Genomic DNA, 19,433 nt, shown 5'->3' with positions numbered 1-19,433 from the left:
TCAATAGAAAACTATATCCTAGGATACCCTAAATTTGCCTGGCCATAGTAGATGTTATTTTATCATAAATATTGTTTCATTCCAGTTTCCTCCAGGCTAAAGAAGAGTTGAAGCAACTTAAACTTCCCGGATTCATGTATAGTGATGTTTTCAAACTGGCTTCTTCAATACCTTACTTCAGTATGGAGGAGGATGACTGTTCAGGAGAAGGAATACATCTTATAGTCTGTGTCCATGGCCTCGATGGTATGCTGGGAAATATGATACCGAATGAGATGGCAGTTCAGATTACCAGTCAGGCTTAACTTTTGTTATTTGAACTGTGAACTGAACACTTCTGGAACAGGTTCACCTGAGGGAGATGGGAACCTGACATTGTATTGCGATGTTTAACAGTGTGTTCTAGAAATTCATTTAGATTTAGAATTTTATGTAAGATTTGTCTTGAGTAAAACTTCCACGTGCATAAACCCAATGTATGGCATAATTCACATTAGTTATATCTTCCAGTTCTTATGTCATCTAGGTGTTTGTCCATACTGTGGTAATAGAAGAGAGATAGTAACAAAACAGCTTTATTTAGAATTTGTAGTGTTACATTGTCAAGGAAAAGGTGTGTATATTGTTGTGAAAAAAAAAATGTATGTATAAAATGCAGTCAAGTGTTCATTAGGTTTTAAAAGGTTAGATCACAAAATGGCTGAATGGTTGAGGTCCAATTCTTCTGCTCAGAGCCGGGTCACCTACAGCAGGTTGCCCCAGACCATGTCCAGAGGTTTGTTGTTTTTTTTTTTTTTTACTATCTCCGAGGACAGAGACTTTGCTGTAGTAGAAATGAGAACATCCCTTGCTAAACGAAAGAAGATAGGAGAATTTAAATAGTGTAGAATAGAAGGGTATAGAGTAGTTCAGCTGGATGGGATCTACATTGATCATTGAGTCTAACTGCCTGAACACTTGAGGGCTAACCAAATGTTAAAGCCTGTTGTTGAGGCCATTGTCCAAATGTCTCTTGAATTCATGACAGGCATGGAGCAACCACCTCAATAGGAAGCCTGCTCCAGTGTTTGACCACCCTCATGGTGAAGAAATTTTTCCAAATATCCAGTCTGAGCATCCCCTGGTGCAGCTTTGTGCCATTCCTGGGCATCGTCTCATTGGTTACTAGTGATGAAAGACTGGCACCTCTCTCTGCACGTCCCCTCAGGAAGCTGTAGGCAGCAACGAGGTCGCCTCTGAACCTCCTTTTTTCCAGACTAGCCAAACCCAGTGTCCTTAGTCTGTCCTCATAGGACGCATTCTGGCCCTTTTACCAGCTTTGTTACCAGCTTTTGCTCCTCTGGGCACATTCCTAAGTTAGAAAAAAAATAAAACAACAAAATAGCTTTTCTTTCCTCCTCTGAGCAGAAGCATCCGTTATTAAGCACTTCTGAAACTGAACTCAGAAATGCTCCTTCTTACTAGTGTAGATGTTTGTGTGCTGTTGTATACCTAGAGTTAACACAAAAGTTAACATGGCCATAAAAAATGTTGTTATAAGAATTTGTATTCAAAGCCTTAGAATAATCCTCATAGTAAAAATTTTATTGTAAAACAGTACATAAAGGTTCTTTCCTATTAATGAGTTTTTTTTTTTTTTCTCTGAGGCAGAAAGGGTACCCTTTCTTAAAAAGTATGCATGATCACTGATACAGAGGAATCTTCAGGAGTCTTATAAACTAGTTTTAGTTGTCTTGTATACCAGTCGAAGCATATCTTTATCTACTGATGGTCCATTTTGCCTTTTTACTGTATGAAAAACTTTACAACTTGCCATTATTCCTTGCTGCTTCACTGAATCCTTTAAGCTAGTTCTGAGTTCTTTAATTGACTTTTATTAAAGTTAATTAGGTTTTCGAGAATTTAATGTTCACAGTGCTATGTATCTGTTGGATGCTATAAAAAAATGAAACGCCTTCCTAAATCCTTGCTTTTTTAAAATGGCGTCTGCAATTGAATGTCATTTTCGTTTTGGCACTGCATTTGACATTGCAGTTTATCTTCCTGAGTCTCACTGAATTTTAATTAGGTCTGAGAATATCATTAACTGTGTTTAAATATAAACTTATGCCATAGGTTCATTTTAGTACTCTAAATGCTTTTATTGCAAATTCACGTTGCAGTATATAACTCTTGATTGTTTTTCCTCTAAAGGTAACAGCGCAGATCTAAGATTAGTGAAGACTTACATTGAGCTAGGGCTGCCTGGAGGGAGAATAGATTTTCTTATGTCCGAAAGGAATCAGGTATTTACCAACAAAAGAATTTTTGTAAAGCAATAAACACTGTTTTCAGACATGATTGTTTAATAGTACTGTTGTATGCAGTTTACCGCGTTCTGTATGTTTTTATTGCATTCCAGCAGAACCTGTGATTTGTTCTGTGGCTTGCATTAAAGTACTTACAAAACCTAGTATGACATTGAAAAATGTATAAGGAGAAGTATTTGTTGTTGCCATTTTGTTGTGTATACTGATATCTCCAAAATTCTCAGCATTATCAGTTAGGATTGTTTATAAAATACTTTTTTATATTAATAGTAAAACCACTAATAGTAGAAACTTGTGTGGCAAGAAGGGAGATGTGTTATTTTGCAGGATGTAATCTTTTGTCAGGGTATTGCAAGATCTGCATCATGACACTGAATCCATATCAAGTTACCTCTGTCTTCATCTTTTGTGACCTTTATTATTTTCAGATGCAGTAAACTTCGAAAAGCACAGAAGACTAATTTTTACTTTTTTTTGTGCGTGTTACATATTGTATTAGACATACTTCAGGGAAGTATTAGAACAGAGTCTCTTCAGTGGCTCAGAGGAGAGATTCATTTAGTGCAGTGGTGTGTCTCTGCAGATAGCTGCTCGGATGCTTTGAGAGGAGGCTGGGCAGACACTGAGCCGTGCTTTCTCTTCTGTAGCCCTATAGTTTTTGGCAGTCAGCTGTTCTGAAACTTTGGGATTTGGGAATTCCATTGAGACCACTGAGCCTAATATCTACTGATGGACATCTCTGCTTAATGTTGGCTGATTTGTTTTTGAATGTTTTTACTTACAGTTTACACAGTTGAGATTAATTCCATGGTTCATATACATGAATAATTCAGTTGCAAACAAAGAAAACCAATCCTACATCTTGTTTGGGGGAAAAAAAGTGTCAGTAATTATTCCCCATTTGCTGCTTCAGTTAATCAAGTATTTCCTAAGCAAGTATAATTTCTCCTTCCTAAGGAGGCAACTGAAGAGACCTACTTCATTTAGTATTTCTCAGGAACACATGTGGAACAGTTGCTGAATGATATCCTTCTCTGCCCATTTTCAAACTTACTTAAATTAGTTTGGTCAGAACTTGACAGGGCATTGAAGATGTTTGTGCAGTATGAAATTTTAAAATGCCATATTTATATTTTCTGTGTTTTCCTGATTTTTCTATTGTAGATTATTATAAAGAACACAGATATACAGATTACTGATTACATGTGCATTTAGGGCTGTTTTTCCCTGTGTAACAAAGTTTTGCATTTCTTGCCATTTTATCACTCAGTCATGCAGTACTGTAAGATTCTTCTGAAATTCTGGTCATTGCTAGATTTGATTATCCTGGATATTTGGTTTCATCTACAAACTCCAATATCTCATTATTCTCCTTCTCCCCTTTTTCAGATCATTGTTCAATATGTTGAACACTACAGATTTTATTGCAGATTCTTTGGAACTAGTGTTTAAAAGTTTTAGGCAACCTTTGCCTACCTCTTTTCAGATTTCTTACTGTTAATCATTGTAGAGAATCAGCTATGAATTGGGAATAAGGCTTTAAAGTTTTTTTTGTGTGTTTTGAATAAACAATACTAATGTAGACTCTACTGTTGCAGTATTTGTCTCATATTTTTATTTCATGGGCAGTGTGATTTAGTTTTGAATATGTAGTTGGGTCTTCAGTTTGACTAAAGATAAGAATATATGCAGGGGAAGGCATGGAAGTAAGGCTGGTTGTGTCATGTTGTTAAGATTTGTTTTGGTGTGTTAGAAGAAAGCAGTCTCACCATAAAATGTATATTACTTTATTCCGTGTTATGAGAAGAAAAAAAAAATTGAAAAAACGAGAATACCTAGCTGTAGTGTTTGTAATCAAAGTTAATATGAATGCTTTTATTTGTGTGTTGTTAATCGAAACACTGGGGAATAAGAGTTCAGACTGAATGCAGAATGTATATTGCTGCATTAGAAAACACAGTTGTTATTTTTTATTTCTTTTATTTTACAGAATGATACCTTTGCTGATTTTGATTCCATGACAGATCGCCTTTTAGATGAAATTATACAGTATATACAAATTTATAATCTAACCCTTTCAAAAATCAGGTAATATCTGTTCTATACTATTTATAGAAATAAACTTAACAGTAGAGCCCTTTGTTGTTCTGAACTGTGATGCTCAGAAGCAGGCCACGAAAGAGAAGGGAAAGAGAAATTCATGAAGGGGGAGGAATAGGGAAAAGGAGGATGGAGGAGAGAGGGAATTCCCAGCTGAAATCAAACCAAACAGTACTGTGAGTTCACTGAGTCCTGTTGGTGGTTGTAGGGCAGAGAGAGTTACTCATTACATGTTTCCGGACCTGCTGTCCTGTGCCTCCTCAGAGATCCCGTGTGTTAGTGGTCTGTGGTAAAACTGATAATATTTTGAGAAAGTAGAAGGAAACCACAGCAGTGCTATTTCTAGACCAAGTTATCTTTCTTTTGGTTTTAGTCTCTTCACCAAGTATGAGATGGCAGTTTGTCATTCCTACAGGAAAGTTCAGTGTGATATGTGATGTTAAAGGGAAGCTGCATGAGAACGATACTTCATTATTTTGATTTTCTGATTGTTTCATCTGCTAAAAAGCGTGTTTTCCATCGTAATACAGAGGTCTCATCTCAGTGCTCTTCTTCCCTTTTTTAGTTATTTGCAGGGTATACCTGTTCCATTTATTTTTTCACAGTAGGGCGCACCGTTTGGACAGACTTTCTTACTGACACAGCTGGAGTTAGCTCACTTAGACGACAGGAGCAAATAATGTCCGACTTCACCCATTTGCTTAGACATCCTCAAATTATCCCTCTGTAGTGGGTTTTGACTCACTATTCGCTGTTGCATATCCTACAACTTTCTGCATCCTCATGTATTTGATAGGCCTTGTTCAGCTAGAGAAAACTTCTAACATGTTTCAATGTCATCTCACTTCTTAAACAAATGTTCATATTTTGTGATTCAACATGGTTAATTTTGTCTGATTTGGTGATTATATATATATTTTTTTTTAAAAAAAGCATTGTGCAACTGTGTCTGTTATGCAGAGTGCATGTGAGCACCCTTGACATCGGAGGCTTCTGTACCCACCAGCACATGCTGATATTTTCTCTTTCCTGTGGTCAGAAGGCAGCGATGAATGTACCCACGCAGTTCCTTCTCATTGCTCATATCTGAGAATTGAAGTCTCTTCTGGTTTGCTGCATATTTTCTCATAAAACTTTTGATTTGTAAATATTTTTTCAGCTTTATTTACTGCCTGACACTTGAACAAAAAAAGAAATTACAATTTTTATTTTAGCTTCCTTTTCAAGATTTACAGTTGTGTTTTGGCTTCATGAAGCAGAAGTCTCCATGTATCAACTTTTGCTTTTCTGAAGAGAAAGTTATGTCTATCAGCAAATCCTGCAGCTGTTTCCTGGTAGCTGTGTGAGGGATCTTTCAGAAAGAGGTGCTTATGTGCAAGTCCTTGAAGGGGTAATCCAGAAAGCCCAGAAAAATACTCTTGAGAAAACCTCTATGGAAGTAGCCACTGTGTTCCTAACTCATTTTGGCTGTCCCGCTGTGAAGGAAGTGGGCTTTGTCTAGGTAGCCATGCTCTCCTGAATGGTGCTAGTTTCTCTAAAATCGTCTGTGTACTGAAGGAAATCTTCTCTGTACAAGTGGTACTCAACAGCCGAGTCAAATTAGAAATCAGCCTTCAGACTTGTAACGATGCCATAAGGCAAAAAGGACTGGGCAGTGCCCTGTCTTAGGATAGCCTGCTCTTTTACATCCAAAATCTTGCTATAGGCAAACTGGAGCACACCTTACACACAGAGGTAGGTAGTTATCTGTTCTGGAAGGGGCTCCTCAGGGAAGTGGTCGTAGCACCGAGCCTGCCAGAGTTCAAGAAGCATTTGGACAACGCACTCAGACACGTGATCTGATTTGTAGGTGGTTCTTTGGGGACCCAGGAGTTGGACTCGACGATCCTTGTGTGTCCCTTCCAGCTCAGGATATTCTGTGATTCTGAGGCGGTAGGCTCGCCTTCCAGCAGCTGTCAGAGTCCTGAGGTTGGTGGTTTCTGTCTTCCTTCAGCAGAACAGAGACAAAAGGCTTACAGTCAGACATCATCATTTGGGGCTTCACTGGCAGAAGAATGATGTTCTTGATGGGGTTTTCTAACCCCTTGGCCTTGGGTCTGCCTGGATTTATCTTCTCATCATCTTGGTCTGCCCACGTGATCTTTCTTTTCATTGTTACCCAGTCACTCAGTCTCTGTTCTCTGTTCCTAACACCATTTTTATTTCCTGGCTTATGAGACTGTGCTTCTGCAGTGGCCATTAATTGGCTGTTGGGGACCTCAGGTGTATGACAGCTGTGTTTGCACTTCTCCACAGTGCTTTATTCTGGTGATACACCTTCCAATCCACACGGAACATCTATGTGTTATTACTAGAAACTACAGAGAAACTAAACCAACTTTAGACCTGACTTGTTTTGACTGCTAGACAGTTGTCACAGCTAAAACAAACTAAAATCACCTCAGGCCAAGACAAGTCATGAGAAACTCTGAGATTCTGTACTGGCCAGTCATAGCAAAGCCTCGTGCTTTCAAAGTCATATTTAGCGTGCCACATTTTTGTACTGAGATAGTAAGAGGCTCTCCATGTACCATCAGAACCCTGAACCATACAATATTGTCAACTTAATGAACCAACATGTTTGGTACTGCCAAAGGTAATACCTGTTACTGTACCCATACACCCACCAGCAAGTGCATTCGTTTGCTTTGAACAAAATCTTTGTTCTTAGAACAACGTGGCTAGGAGGAGTGAACTGGAATGTTCATTGAAACCAACAGCAATTTATTTCTTTAAAAAATAAATGGATAAAGAATCACACAATACTTTTGGTTTAACAGACCACTGAAAGCCATCTGGGCCAGCTACCCACCCATAGGAGTGCCACCTTAATAGTTAGATCAGGTTTTGATCTACTTTATGAAAGATCCAACTTCGAAATTGCTCAGTTAGAGCCATTCAAGTTTTGAATATCTGTAAGGATGGAAGCCTTTCTAGGTCATGATACAACTAGGAAATGAACGACATGCTTTTGCAGATAGTTTCAGAAACCATCTTCCTCATGTATGGTCCTATATATATTTCTGATCACCTCTATTGGACTTTGGCTTCAATGGATTTTTCAACTTTTCATCCTCTTTTAAGTAACTTTGGCTCACCCCCAACCCCAAAAAAGGCAATTTTTCATGCTCTGCATACATGAAAACATCTGTTCCCCAGTCAGACTCTGGAGTCTGTCTAGCACAGTCAGCAGTGTCTCATGGTGACCAGAGACAAATGTTTAGGGAAAGAATATAAACAGAGGATGTACAATAGGGTATATATACCCTATTATTCACGTACCTCTTGGCACTTTAGATAGCGTTCCTGAGCTTGAGATTGTTTCAGCAATTTCTTCTGTTTCTTTTTAATTATGGCTTTTGATGGATATCTTTTTCTTCCATAAATTTTTATACTTGGACATGATCTTTCATGTATTAGCACAGATAAACAAGGTTGTACTGTGTGTAATTTCCCAGTATGATCTGAATTTGGAAACCTGGGGCATAAAGCAAATATAAATACTACATTATAATTCTGTTCCTTTAGTGTGTTGAGTCAGTAATACCTTGTATTCAAAAGATGGTAATGTTGCCACCTGCTGTTCAGAGATGCATTGGCTTTTCAGAGCATCCCACAGTTGTAGGTATCTGAAACAATGAGTAGCATGAGTTACATTTTTGTCTTGCATTTTTCAAAGCCTTTCTTCTCACACTTGATTTGAGAAAATTCCTAAACCTTTCTCTCTTAGGAAATCCTATTAAAGGCTTATTGCATGTTCACCTAAACACCTGGGTTTGAACCCAATACATTACAGTAATTTTTGATGTTTTTCAAGATCTTTACAAATTAAGAAATGTTTAATCTTTGAAATATGTTCACATAGATAATTACAAGCATGTTTTGTTGTTTGTTTTTTGTTTTTTTTTCTCAAATGGGTCTTTCATGTTTCTGAAGTTTTGGTTCAGGTATGCCCATATTCTTGAGGATGATAGGATTAAAAATTGTCCTTTTTTATGGTATAATACAAGAGTTTCTTATCCCTTTATGCCATTTAGTAAATGATAGTTGAACTCTCAAAGAACTGCTAAGAGATCATCTCTGCTAATGTCCAGATCTTGTTTAGAAAATAATCTCTTTTCCAAGAGCTGTAACTGTGGTGCAGACCATCTGCAGGATGAACTTACTCAATTTCTATGGGCATTTTCTTGTTCCTAAAGAAATAATAATAATAACCTACAGTTTTGGTTTTCCTGTATGGTCTTCATGGCATACTGTTAAGAGAATAGTTTTAAATCTTAGTATTCAAGAGATTCAGCAACTCAGTATTCTAGTTTTCAAGCACACCCCTGTTGAGCTTTTTATTGTGACTGTGACAACACAGAGGATACCTATTTTTTGTTTCAAAGTTAGGTAAATATAGCAGGCAAACATAGTGGCAAAGGATTTCTGATACTGCAGCAATTTTGAAAATCTAATAGTAAAAGTGACCAGAAAAAATACGCATATATTGTTAAACTCTGTTTTGGTAACAAAGAAATAGCCTGTTCCATCACCCAGAAGTGTACGGTTATGTCAGAGTTTAGGAGTGGCTCTGCAATTCTGTGGCCTAATGTTTGATTTTTTCATTTAGCTTTACATTGGAATTTTCAGAGCTAATAGTTCTTGCATGGGAAGAAATTGAATACTCAAGTAATTTGTTAGCAGTATATTTTATGTAGATACTGGTAGCTTTGTTACAGCTATTTTTGTCGAAGAATGCAGTGATGCAAAGCATATTGGAAAGGTGATATTATGGATATAATGTGGCAATTACATGATTCAGCCACAATAGTTCTAGCATAGATTTCCCATATATTTTTGGATGGTGGCTTGTTCTCTCCAAGTCATGAAATTACCTCTGTAAAACAGGAAGACAACTTTTTCCTTTCAATTTTGCCTGTCTTGCCTGTATCATAAACTCCTTAACTCGGTGCCTAAGTTAGTATGGTCCTTACCTCACCAGGGATCTGTAAGCATGGCTGCATAATAACTAGAAATGCTTTATGTTGTAGTGTCCTTGCCAAAGAAATGCTTTGTACAGATTTGTAGATATGACTGGAGGCAACTCAGTTGAAGTAATAATTATAGGCACATCAAGTTAAAGAGTCCTATCAGTCTTCCCTCTGAGTCGATTAACCAGGCACACAACTAAATGTAATATTCTCCTGGCAGACAGATAACTTCAGTTGCCTAGCTCAAGCTGATTATCACTTTTTTTGGTCAAACTGTTAAGCAGATTTGAGATGTTACTTCTACTTTAAAATATTCAGATTTGGTTCAGTAATGGTTTTCCCCCTTATAAGAATCCTTCTCCAGCAGGTTGATTCAGTAACTCTCATGCATTTATCATACTGAATGTCATCACATGTTGAAGCTGTGATTTATTCAGTCCTGTACATCTCAAAATATTTTCTGAATACTTGGTGCTAAGGGAAATAGACCCAGCAATAATCTTGGTTTTGGGTGGGAGGTGTTGGTCAAAGTATAGTTTGTTTTCACAGTTTTTCAAAAACAATGTGTAAAATTAATTTGAAGGAGCTCAGAACGTTTTCCTGAGGAACTTGTGTGGCTTGGGATGTATGGAAAGAAAAGCTGTGTTTCTATTATTTCCTAAAGTACAGGCTTTTGAATGGAAACTTTCATTTTTTTTTCCTATACTCCTTCAGCATTTGATGATACCAGTTTTATTTCTTGCTGTCTAAAAGAAAAAAATAAGAAATTTGCCTTCAAATTCTGCTTTTCTTTTTAAACAGCTTTATTGGACATTCACTGGGTAATTTAATAATCCGCTCAGTGCTCACAAGACCTCGATTTAAATATTACCTCAACAAACTTCACACCTTCCTGTCTCTGTCTGGACCACATCTTGGTACCCTCTACAACAGCAGTGCTCTTGTTAATACAGGTATATTATTATTATTGGTAGTATAAGTTTAGGGGAGGTTTTGTCCTTGAAATGCATTTAGCAGTTACATGTAGTGTGCAAGGTTATAAAAATAAAGTATCAGTAAAGATGTGCAGAAGATGGCTGATACATGAGTTTTCCAGTATGTTTGATTCAGGCTTTTTTGTTACATCTTAAAGAAACTCCAGCTTTAATGGACTGAATTCAATTTATTATAAACTGAATTTTACTATACTAAATTTGCAAAGCAAGTGGGTAAGACGCAGTAAAGCAATTCTGAACCATTAGTACTGTGTTTTCTCTCTCAAAAATACCTTACAATTTTTTCTTATATTAACAAAAGAGAAAAGGCTGGATGCCCATGAGTTATCCAGTATGTTCCTGCAGATGTGTGTCTCGTCAATGTCTGTTTTTCTGAAGACTAAATATAGCTCTAGGAGAACTTGTAGAAAATGCTTTTCAAATAAATTCTAGAGAATATTTTCAGGTAGCGTACAAGTTTAAAATAAATTAAAGATGAAAATTTGTTTCTGAGTTTACCCCCTGCCTTGGAGGGTGCAGAAGCAAACTGAGTAACCCTTATTTTCAGTAAATACAAACATGCTCATTAAACTGTTCAGTGTACATGCTAAAATCATGAAGAAGATTACTTCATTTGGTGCCAGTTTATTGATTGTCCAATTGCTTCATAAAAAAAAACAAAAAAACAAAAAAACTTTCAACTCACATAGGATTGGCTTAAAAAAGTTAACAGGAATTGTTGGCTAATGGCAGTTATGATGGTACTTTATGGAAGCAGACTCTAAGATTGTAGAAAATACCAAGAAAGACCTTCCGTAAGTTGTTATTTAAAAATAAATAAATAAATAAGTACTTCCCTGAGGGTTGAATCAGCACATAAAGAAATTGTTGAGGCTATAAGGACTTGATTGTGTGCTTTTCTTGTGTGTGGCAAGGGTTATAGGTTTTTCTGAAAAGCCAGTTAGCCAGTTGACTTGCTCATTGACCAATAAAGAGGGTACAAAATCATAGAATTAGTATGGTTTTCCTCCCAGAAAATTTTGCTTCCTTTGTTATATTCTTCTTCCTAGTTATATTTGATGATTTCAGTGCTGCTTTAAAGCTTATTTCCCAGATTTCTAAAAATATGCTTGTTGTTTAGTGATACATATTTCAACATCAAAACGTTCTAATATTCTGTAAATTATGGAAATAGTTTGTACATTGCCTTATGTCTAACAGCAATATATTTCCACTTTTTTTAAATATACTTTGTAGGAGGGCATGTACATTAGTTGAAATAATGGTCTTCATGCTTTATTACACATATAGACAAGAAAAAAGGAATAAAAATGTAAAATGCCTAAGTGTGACAGTGCTGACATGAAAAATAGAACAGTCACATCTGAGAGGCTAAATGTATGTATGTTACGTACTTTACATTCATTTTCATATTTTATTTTGGATCCATACTCATATTGTACCTTCCAATGCAGGACTGTGGTTTATGCAGAAGTGGAAGAAGTCTGGCTCTTTGTTGCAGCTGACGTGTCGAGACCATTCGGATCCACGACAAACGTTCTTATACAAGCTTAGTAAAAAAGCAGGTAAACTTTGTTATTATTGGTTGTCTTCTAAAGACCACTGTGCATAAATCTGAACAAGGAACCTGGAAAAAAAGGTTTCCAACAAGCTCTTGTTTCAGTTTCTTTAAGTTACTTTAGTTTTAGTTCTATATTTTGCAAGTAAGTAAATGGTAAAACATTATTTTTTTTCTGGAGATGGACCACTACATTTAGACTTTCCTTCCTAACTAAGGAGTCTTAAGTTTTGAGTGCAGCCACTACACTGTATATGTCAGCCTCCTCCAGCAGTCTCTGAAGCTAGTTATTGCAATGTGATGAGTCAAGTACCTCCACGCTCCATAAAGTTTATTGAGGGTTCATTTGACAGGTATTTTGAAATGTGTGTCAGCCAAGCCAGAGGTGCTCATGATGTTTTGTGGAAAATTTGGGCACGTTTCTCTGTCAAAATGTTTGTAGCAGCTTGTTACAGATGACATTTGGTTGAGAGCTTTGGGCAGCAAGAGACTGACATCCTTGTTTCTGTGATGTTTGATGTATTAAAACTTACAGGACTTGGAAGAAGCAGAACAGAGTAAGAATAGAAATGATAGATATGTCATAAACAAATCCTTCCCGTCTATATCATGCAGCTCTTCCTTTGTACAACTTAAATCCATCTGTCAGTATTTGCTGAATGAATTGTCACCCAGAGCTTATACTACTCAAGTTCCTTAAGTTCTTTACCTCAGTTTTCCTTCACTGTAAAAATCTTTTGGTAGGATTTTCTTTAAAGCAACCAGTGAAAAGTGAAAAAAGTTTTCTTCCCAGTTGTTACAGTGCCTGCTATTCATGTATTGTAATTCATCCTGTGATGGGACTGAATTATAATTATCCAGTTCTGAGATAAAAAATGAACTTGTGAAGAACACATGGTTCATACTCAAGCACGAGGTGCTTATTGTCATTAGTTGTGGTCTGATTTTTGTTTTAAAAAAAAAGCTGGTGCAAAATTGAGTTTGTATTTCAAGTTTTCTGGCAAATAACATTGATGAAAACCATACCTATGTTGTGTTATGCCTGATAAATATCACTATATGCTGGAAGAGTGATTCATCTAAGTGACTAACCTTTGTGTTATGAGGTTGTTGTTGACATTCCTTTTAGCTTAAAGGTACTAATAACAAGTAAATACATCCACCTAAACATAGATATCTATGATTTACAATGTGTTCATTGGATTGTTTGTGTACAAGTTAGTCTACATAAGAGTTTTGTTTGCAGAATTTCCTTAGATCTAGTATACAGCTAACTCATTTAGAAAGTGAAGTCTGGGAGCGTATACATTTTATTCTCAATTGAATTGTCAAGGCAGAATGACAGACAGAGTATTTTAACAATCTTCTTTATATCTTTCTGGTGTATAAATAGGAATTGATTCTTAAATTATAAGTGCTTTTTGAAATGATTGATTCAATAAATTATAGCAACTGACAAGCAATGATGATAGTGATGAACTAAGTATCTGCTTTTCTGTAGCATTTTATGAGGCTTGTCTTTGAGCTGCTTTTGCTTCTCTGCATTTAATGGAGTGTTATACTTGTAGAATATTTTTAAAGTCCAGTACAACTCATTGCCCAGTTACCAAGTGTCTTTGTCAAAGCAGAAAGAACAACATTAAAAATCTAACTTGTTGAAGCAACCTTAAAAGGACCACTTTTACATTATCTTCAAGAATTCTGAAAACAAAATAATTTTGGGGAACTTGTAATAAGTTACCCTGTGAAAAATAAATAGAACTTTATTTTGAAGAATAATAGGTTGTAGCAGGAAGAAATGGAGAAATGGAGATTTAAATATTCTGCAATTTCTGATGGGATTGTTATTTAAAAAAAAAAAAAAAAAGATTTTCTTTCTGGACTTGACCATTCAAGAGTTATTAAGGTAAAGGTATTTTATTTCTTACAGTTACCATTGTTGGTACTTGCTGATAAGGTGCAAAATCTAAACTTATCTGCTCATTAAAAAAAAAAAAAAGTAGTAGGATAATTCAAAATGAAGAGAGTTCAACTTTATGAAGAGAGTTCAACTTTGTAACAATTCCTGAATTTTAAGTTACTTAAAGTACTGATCACTTCATGTTGGTAGTTGAGGCCAATTTATATTGGCTTTAACTGGTGGAAAATAGAGATTTCTGCTGTTGTTTCTTCATAATGACATTTCTAAGAATTATCTTCTTTAAAAACAATCTCCTTAAAATTTGCTTGTCATGTCTTCAGCAGCCGCAATCTGTCTGGTAACTTCTGGGGTCTTGGAAATGATTGTTAGCTTCATACTGTGACAAGAAATTACAGCAGGTTGCCAGCTATGATGACACACAAGCTGTTCGATACAAAAACAATTGTAGCAGCGCAGATGAAAAAACACATGAAAATTACTGTGTTCTGTGTAAATAGAATTTCATGTTGCAGTAATAACTATTCAATAAAAAAATAAGTTATTTGAAATTAACTCGATAAAATTTTTGGACAGAAGAATAAAAAATATTTAGTATTATTTTCTAATTGCTTGGCTTTTAGACATTAGTGTGGTCTGTTTGTTTAGTGGAAAAGAATGTTTCTTGTTACTGAACACCTAATATTTGCCATAAAACTTACAAAATGGTAGTAATACAGACCTGTCCTTAAAAGGATAACTGGAAATTAGTGAAGTATTATCTGAAACCAGTGCATGGATGCATTGCTTAGCACAGCACCGTGTTGTGATTCAGTGACAAGTTCAGGAATTCACACAGCTTCTGATTTCTGCTCCCATTTAATCTACCACTAATCTTCCACTTATTCTGAGAACCGGGCATGCTCAAATTCTACAAGTGATACTGTACCTTCATTTTTTTTCTAACAAAAAAATGGGAGAATTAGGTAGTATATTAAATCCTAAGTGTTTATTGGCATATCACCAAAATAATCAGAAGGTTTTGTTGTTTTGTTTTGTTTTGTTTTTTAACAGATTTAGGAGGGATATGGATTTGATGAGGATTTTCAAATACATTATTTTTTCAATTGGAACACATTGTAGTTTTTGTCTGAGAAGTGGAAAGGCAGTAGCTTGGGTAGACCTGAAGATGGGGTAGGCTGGTTTTGACATTCTGATTGTCTAAGAACAGTGTCAGGGATGTGTAATATTTGGCTTTAGCTTGGTTTCAGACAAATGTTTTGTTTGTGAATACCTTGTTTAGAACCCCAGCACACTGTTCAGTACTGGTATTAAAATCAAAGAGTCCAATTCCATCAGCTGGTCTTTGCCAACAGAAACTTGAGCTTCTCGGTCAGCTCAAACACTGAGAATGAAGACCCTGGAGGTAAATCCCAAGTTGATACAAATTTTTGCAGGTCATTTGGAATTAAGGCCTTCCCAAATAGAGTGACTCCAGAACTTCAAACAGCACTAGTTCTCTTACAATGAATGTGTATGAGAAGCATGGCCTGCTGAGACTCGCTTCCAGAAGGAAAACCTCAAAGTGCAATTTTCCCCCCCAGTCACAGACTGTTTGCTCATGGGAAGGAGCGCTTCCTGCAACAAACTTCAGAGCTGCTTCAACAAGCAACAAGCTTCAGAGTTTTTCTTCCTCGGCTTGATGCATGTATTCTTTTAAGTCCTGTTAGTCAGTCGCAGACTATGCCTGCATCAGCACTTCAGTTTGGCTGAGGAATGCATTGGGAAGCAAATCTCTTCATCATCCGTTTGCTTCAGAACACAATGAGTGAGCATCAGCAGCCAACGCCTGTTCCAGCCACAGGACCAGATGGAGCTGGTCCAAAGTAAACTCTCCTGAAAATAGGCATTGTGATGGATGAGGGATTCCTCACACCAACAGGGTTGCTCTACGGTTCTGTTCCTTTTATGCCACAGAGTTCACAAATGTGAGTGCATAGCTGTGGTCTCTTTCTGGGCATTTTGTACTTACGTAGGTAGGCTTAGATTCATGTGTCTCAGCACTTCCACAGGTCTTGGTTAGCAGGATTCTGATCTGCTTGTTTATTACTGTATCTCCCCCCTTTAAAAATACATGTTTTCCTGATCTCTGAAAGGAGGAAAGGACAGTTGTTTGGGTTTCAGTCTATGTCCACAGTAACAACAGAAAAGCCATGAATAAGCATGGCTGACGTTTTCTGCTTTGAGATGTCTGTTATGGAGAGTGAATTTTGAGGTCATGATTCCAGTTTTGTGTGTGCTGTACTAACTTCACAAAGTAGCGCAACAGATAACCTGCAGGAGAGAGAGCTGCCTTTCACAGCGAGTTTCTGAAGTCCCTATTTTCAGAGTGCGTTTTTGGCAAAGCTTCCAGATCCCTTTTTCCAGACAGGTTTGTAAATTGATAGAATTGTAGGAAATGTTTGCAATATAGTAGCTTGACAAAACTGAGGAGTTTCATTCAAGTCAAAGCAACCAGATACAATGCGAGCTACTGATCTAACATCAAAGCTGGCCCTGTTTTGAGCAAGTAGGTAGGATCAGATGATCTCTAAAGGTCTCTTACAACCTAAATTATTCTATTCTTGGATTCTGCAATTAGTATATTCCTAAACAAAATGGGAGGTTATTACCAAAATCAGATTGCTGTATTTTTTTGAAGCTTATCATAAGTGATTTTGATTTCTTTATGCTCAAGAATTGTATCCACAGTATATACTGTCCATTGCAAATAATTCAAGCCTTGTTTTGAATTAAAGGGGGGTAGACAGAACTTTGTCATCCCTTTTGTCATAAAATGTCAGAGAAAATCTCCAGCCCATGCTACCAGTGGCTTCATCTTCCATTCCCTACTTGCACGTTGACTTCAGCTAGAGGGCAGACTTAGCGTTAGATTTACAGGCGCTCTCATTCTGGTGCTGGAATGTATATAAGAAAACTGTTTCTCTCTGATTGTAGATAATTTTGGATTACCAGGTCTCTACATCTACTGCTCCAGACAGATTTTCCCAAATGACAAATTATTGGGGAAAAAAACATTGTCATGAATTTTTAGATACCATTCATTAATAATGACTAATGCCATTATCCAGAATTCATTAATGCACTGACATGAATGAAAAGATGGTTAAATGATAAAAAATGCACTCTCTGTGTGTGCTTAAATTAATTCTGACTGAAAATGAAGTTCCGTTAGATTATGAGAATCGTCGTAAAAATTTGGAAAGCCTAGAAAAGGTTTGTTACTACAGAAAAGAACATTCTGTTGTATGGGACAAACATTATTATTTCAGCAGTGATCCTTCACTTGGATTGTTTAGTTTCCTCCAGGCCGTCTCAAATCCTGTTGAAAAATTCAGTCAGTGCTTTCTAGTTAATGAAAACATCAGTATTTTTATAGTACTCTGCCAAAATGTGATCTGTTTTGCAGATGAGGTTATGTGGTGAGTTCAAATATATTTTGTTCTGATAGAATTCAGTTTTAATCTTCTAGTGTTTTGCAGGAATCTACAGGAATCTAAAAATGGTGGCCTAATGAGATTTTTGGGGGGGGGGTTCCCAATTCAGTAGCTGAAAATTTTGCTGAACAAGTGAGATTGGTTCAATGATTACTTAGAATAATTTTACGTTTGGGTTGTTTTGTTGTTTTTTTTGAATACTTCTGGTGTGTGTGATAGACCTTGTTTTATGTCTGGTGAGTTGTTTATTATTATTTTTGTTTCTTTCTAGAGGGAAAATTAAGATAAGGATCATAGAAATTAACAGAGCTTTATTCTGGTTTTCAGTCTATTCTATAATTTCAAATTTAAAGGCAGGATATATTTGAAGTCTAGGAAGTAAGTGAAAGAACAACATGGAAAGATGTCTGGCGTCCAGTTTTTACATCTACATAAAAGAAAGATAGTGATAAATTTCTTCTTTGTCCACAAGTATGCTTAAGATAGGCACAGTTGAGCACTGCACACTCCCATATTAGAGATCATTCCAAGCCCATGCCCTCAGTAGTCTCACAGACTGTCTGGAGAGCAGAAAAGATGCTGTTGAACACCATGCAGTTTTTTCTCATTGACAGATGGTTTGAGTTATCTCATGTTGTAGACATCCAAGGGGTTGCCAGGCTCTGTATGTTTTATATACACCATTTGAATCCTCTCATTCTTGGAGTGCACATTTGTAGTCAACCATGTCAGAAAAAACAACTCCAAAGCACAAGACTTGGATATTTTTCTTCAAAATAAGCACAAAGACCCATCCAAAAAAAAAAAAACACCACCAAAAAAAAAAAAAAAAAGAATGGTTAAAGAATAAAATTCATGCTTATGAAATATGCTGTATGCCTTTTTTGTTCCTACTGGAGAATTCCCTCAAACACTTGAGGAAAGATTCCTTGTATTTGTCATACCTGAAGTAAATGGAATTTATATTTACACGTCCATTATATTATTTTTGAACTATAAATATAAGTTATTGTTTCTATTTTTATATAAACCACAAAAATGAGTCACTGTGACCAAAAGGGGGGTGCCTAATTTATTAACCTGTGATGTCCTAAGCTATTTTTGTTTTAATTCTGGTTTTGTTTGTATGTGAGGCTGAAAAAAGACTACATAAATGTGGATTGATGGAGACTGCTGTTCCTCTAAAGATTCTGCAGGACTTTTCTTCCTTCCTCAGGTTGATTCTACGCAACCCACTTCTTTGTACCTTTTACATGAATGCTAACGCATATTTCTCAAGGGAAAGCTCATATCAGAAATACTTAATACAAGATAGAGGATAAATTCCCAAGGAATTTATAAAACAATTTCAGATTAGCCTGCAGAGAATTCCTGCCTTTGATTCATTCCAAATGCATTGTTTGCAGCTTAGTACAAAGTTTTTGAACTGGTATCTGCATCTTTGTGTAAGATTTGCTGCAGTCATTTTTCATCAGATGTCAAATAAAAGATTCCGGTGATTTAGCTGATCTGCTGAGACAGTATTGTTTTTGCAGCAGTCACAGGCAATACAAATAAACAACAAAAAAAAACACAAACCAAACAAAATGTAAAAGCCTCTCAAAACCACACCAGCCAAAACAAACGAACAGAAAGACGGGATTTCATTTTTGAAAAGCACGGGATTTAGTTTAGATGGATTTTCTGTACGTTTTTATAGATACGCATAATTTTTATTTATCAGTTTATTTGAAATCTGGGAGGGTCCAGTTACTTCCTCACACATTAAAGTTGTTCAGTCGTTAAGCAATGCAGGGGCTTTACTCCCTTCTGTCAGCCAGAAATTGAGCACTTGATTCCTGCATCTCCTCCAGTCTAAGAAGCCAGAGCAAGTTTTAAACCATACTGGTTTTGATTAAATAGGAAATGCACTTGAGTCACGCCTGTATGTGTGTATTAAAATATGTACAGAGAAAAAGGCCAGTACTCAAAATTTAATTCTGTGTTCTGTCTTTTGTAACTAATTCTTTCTGCCTTTTCATGCAAGGTCTTATAATAAATCACTGCCAAATTTCAGCTGTAAAAT

The 19,433-nt window shown here is 36.3% G+C and overlaps 1 protein-coding gene across 3 annotated transcripts in view; it reads left to right on the top strand.

Annotated features, from left to right (window-relative positions):
* The window catches only part of FAM135A (family with sequence similarity 135 member A), a 79,349-nt gene that overhangs the window by 57,027 nt on the left and 2,889 nt on the right, over window positions 1-19,433 (top strand). For 2 of the 3 annotated variants that reach the window (XM_068678238.1, XM_068678237.1), the window contains 5 exons: window positions 86-246; window positions 2,194-2,285; window positions 4,300-4,397; window positions 10,223-10,374; window positions 11,871-11,981. In XM_068678238.1, coding sequence (XP_068534339.1) covers window positions 86-246; window positions 2,194-2,285; window positions 4,300-4,397; window positions 10,223-10,374; window positions 11,871-11,981 — 614 coding nt within the window. Of the gene's footprint in view, window positions 1-85; window positions 247-2,193; window positions 2,286-4,299; window positions 4,398-10,222; window positions 10,375-11,870; window positions 11,982-19,433 lie in introns of those variants that run through there. The other variant, XR_011095294.1, reaches the window with a different exon arrangement.

Source organism: Anas acuta, chromosome 3 (genome assembly GCF_963932015.1).
Source record: "Anas acuta chromosome 3, bAnaAcu1.1, whole genome shotgun sequence".
Lineage (NCBI taxonomy): Eukaryota > Metazoa > Chordata > Aves > Anseriformes > Anatidae > Anas > Anas acuta.
Note: the sequence above shows the minus strand (reverse complement) of the source record. Positions and strands in the feature narration are given on the sequence as shown.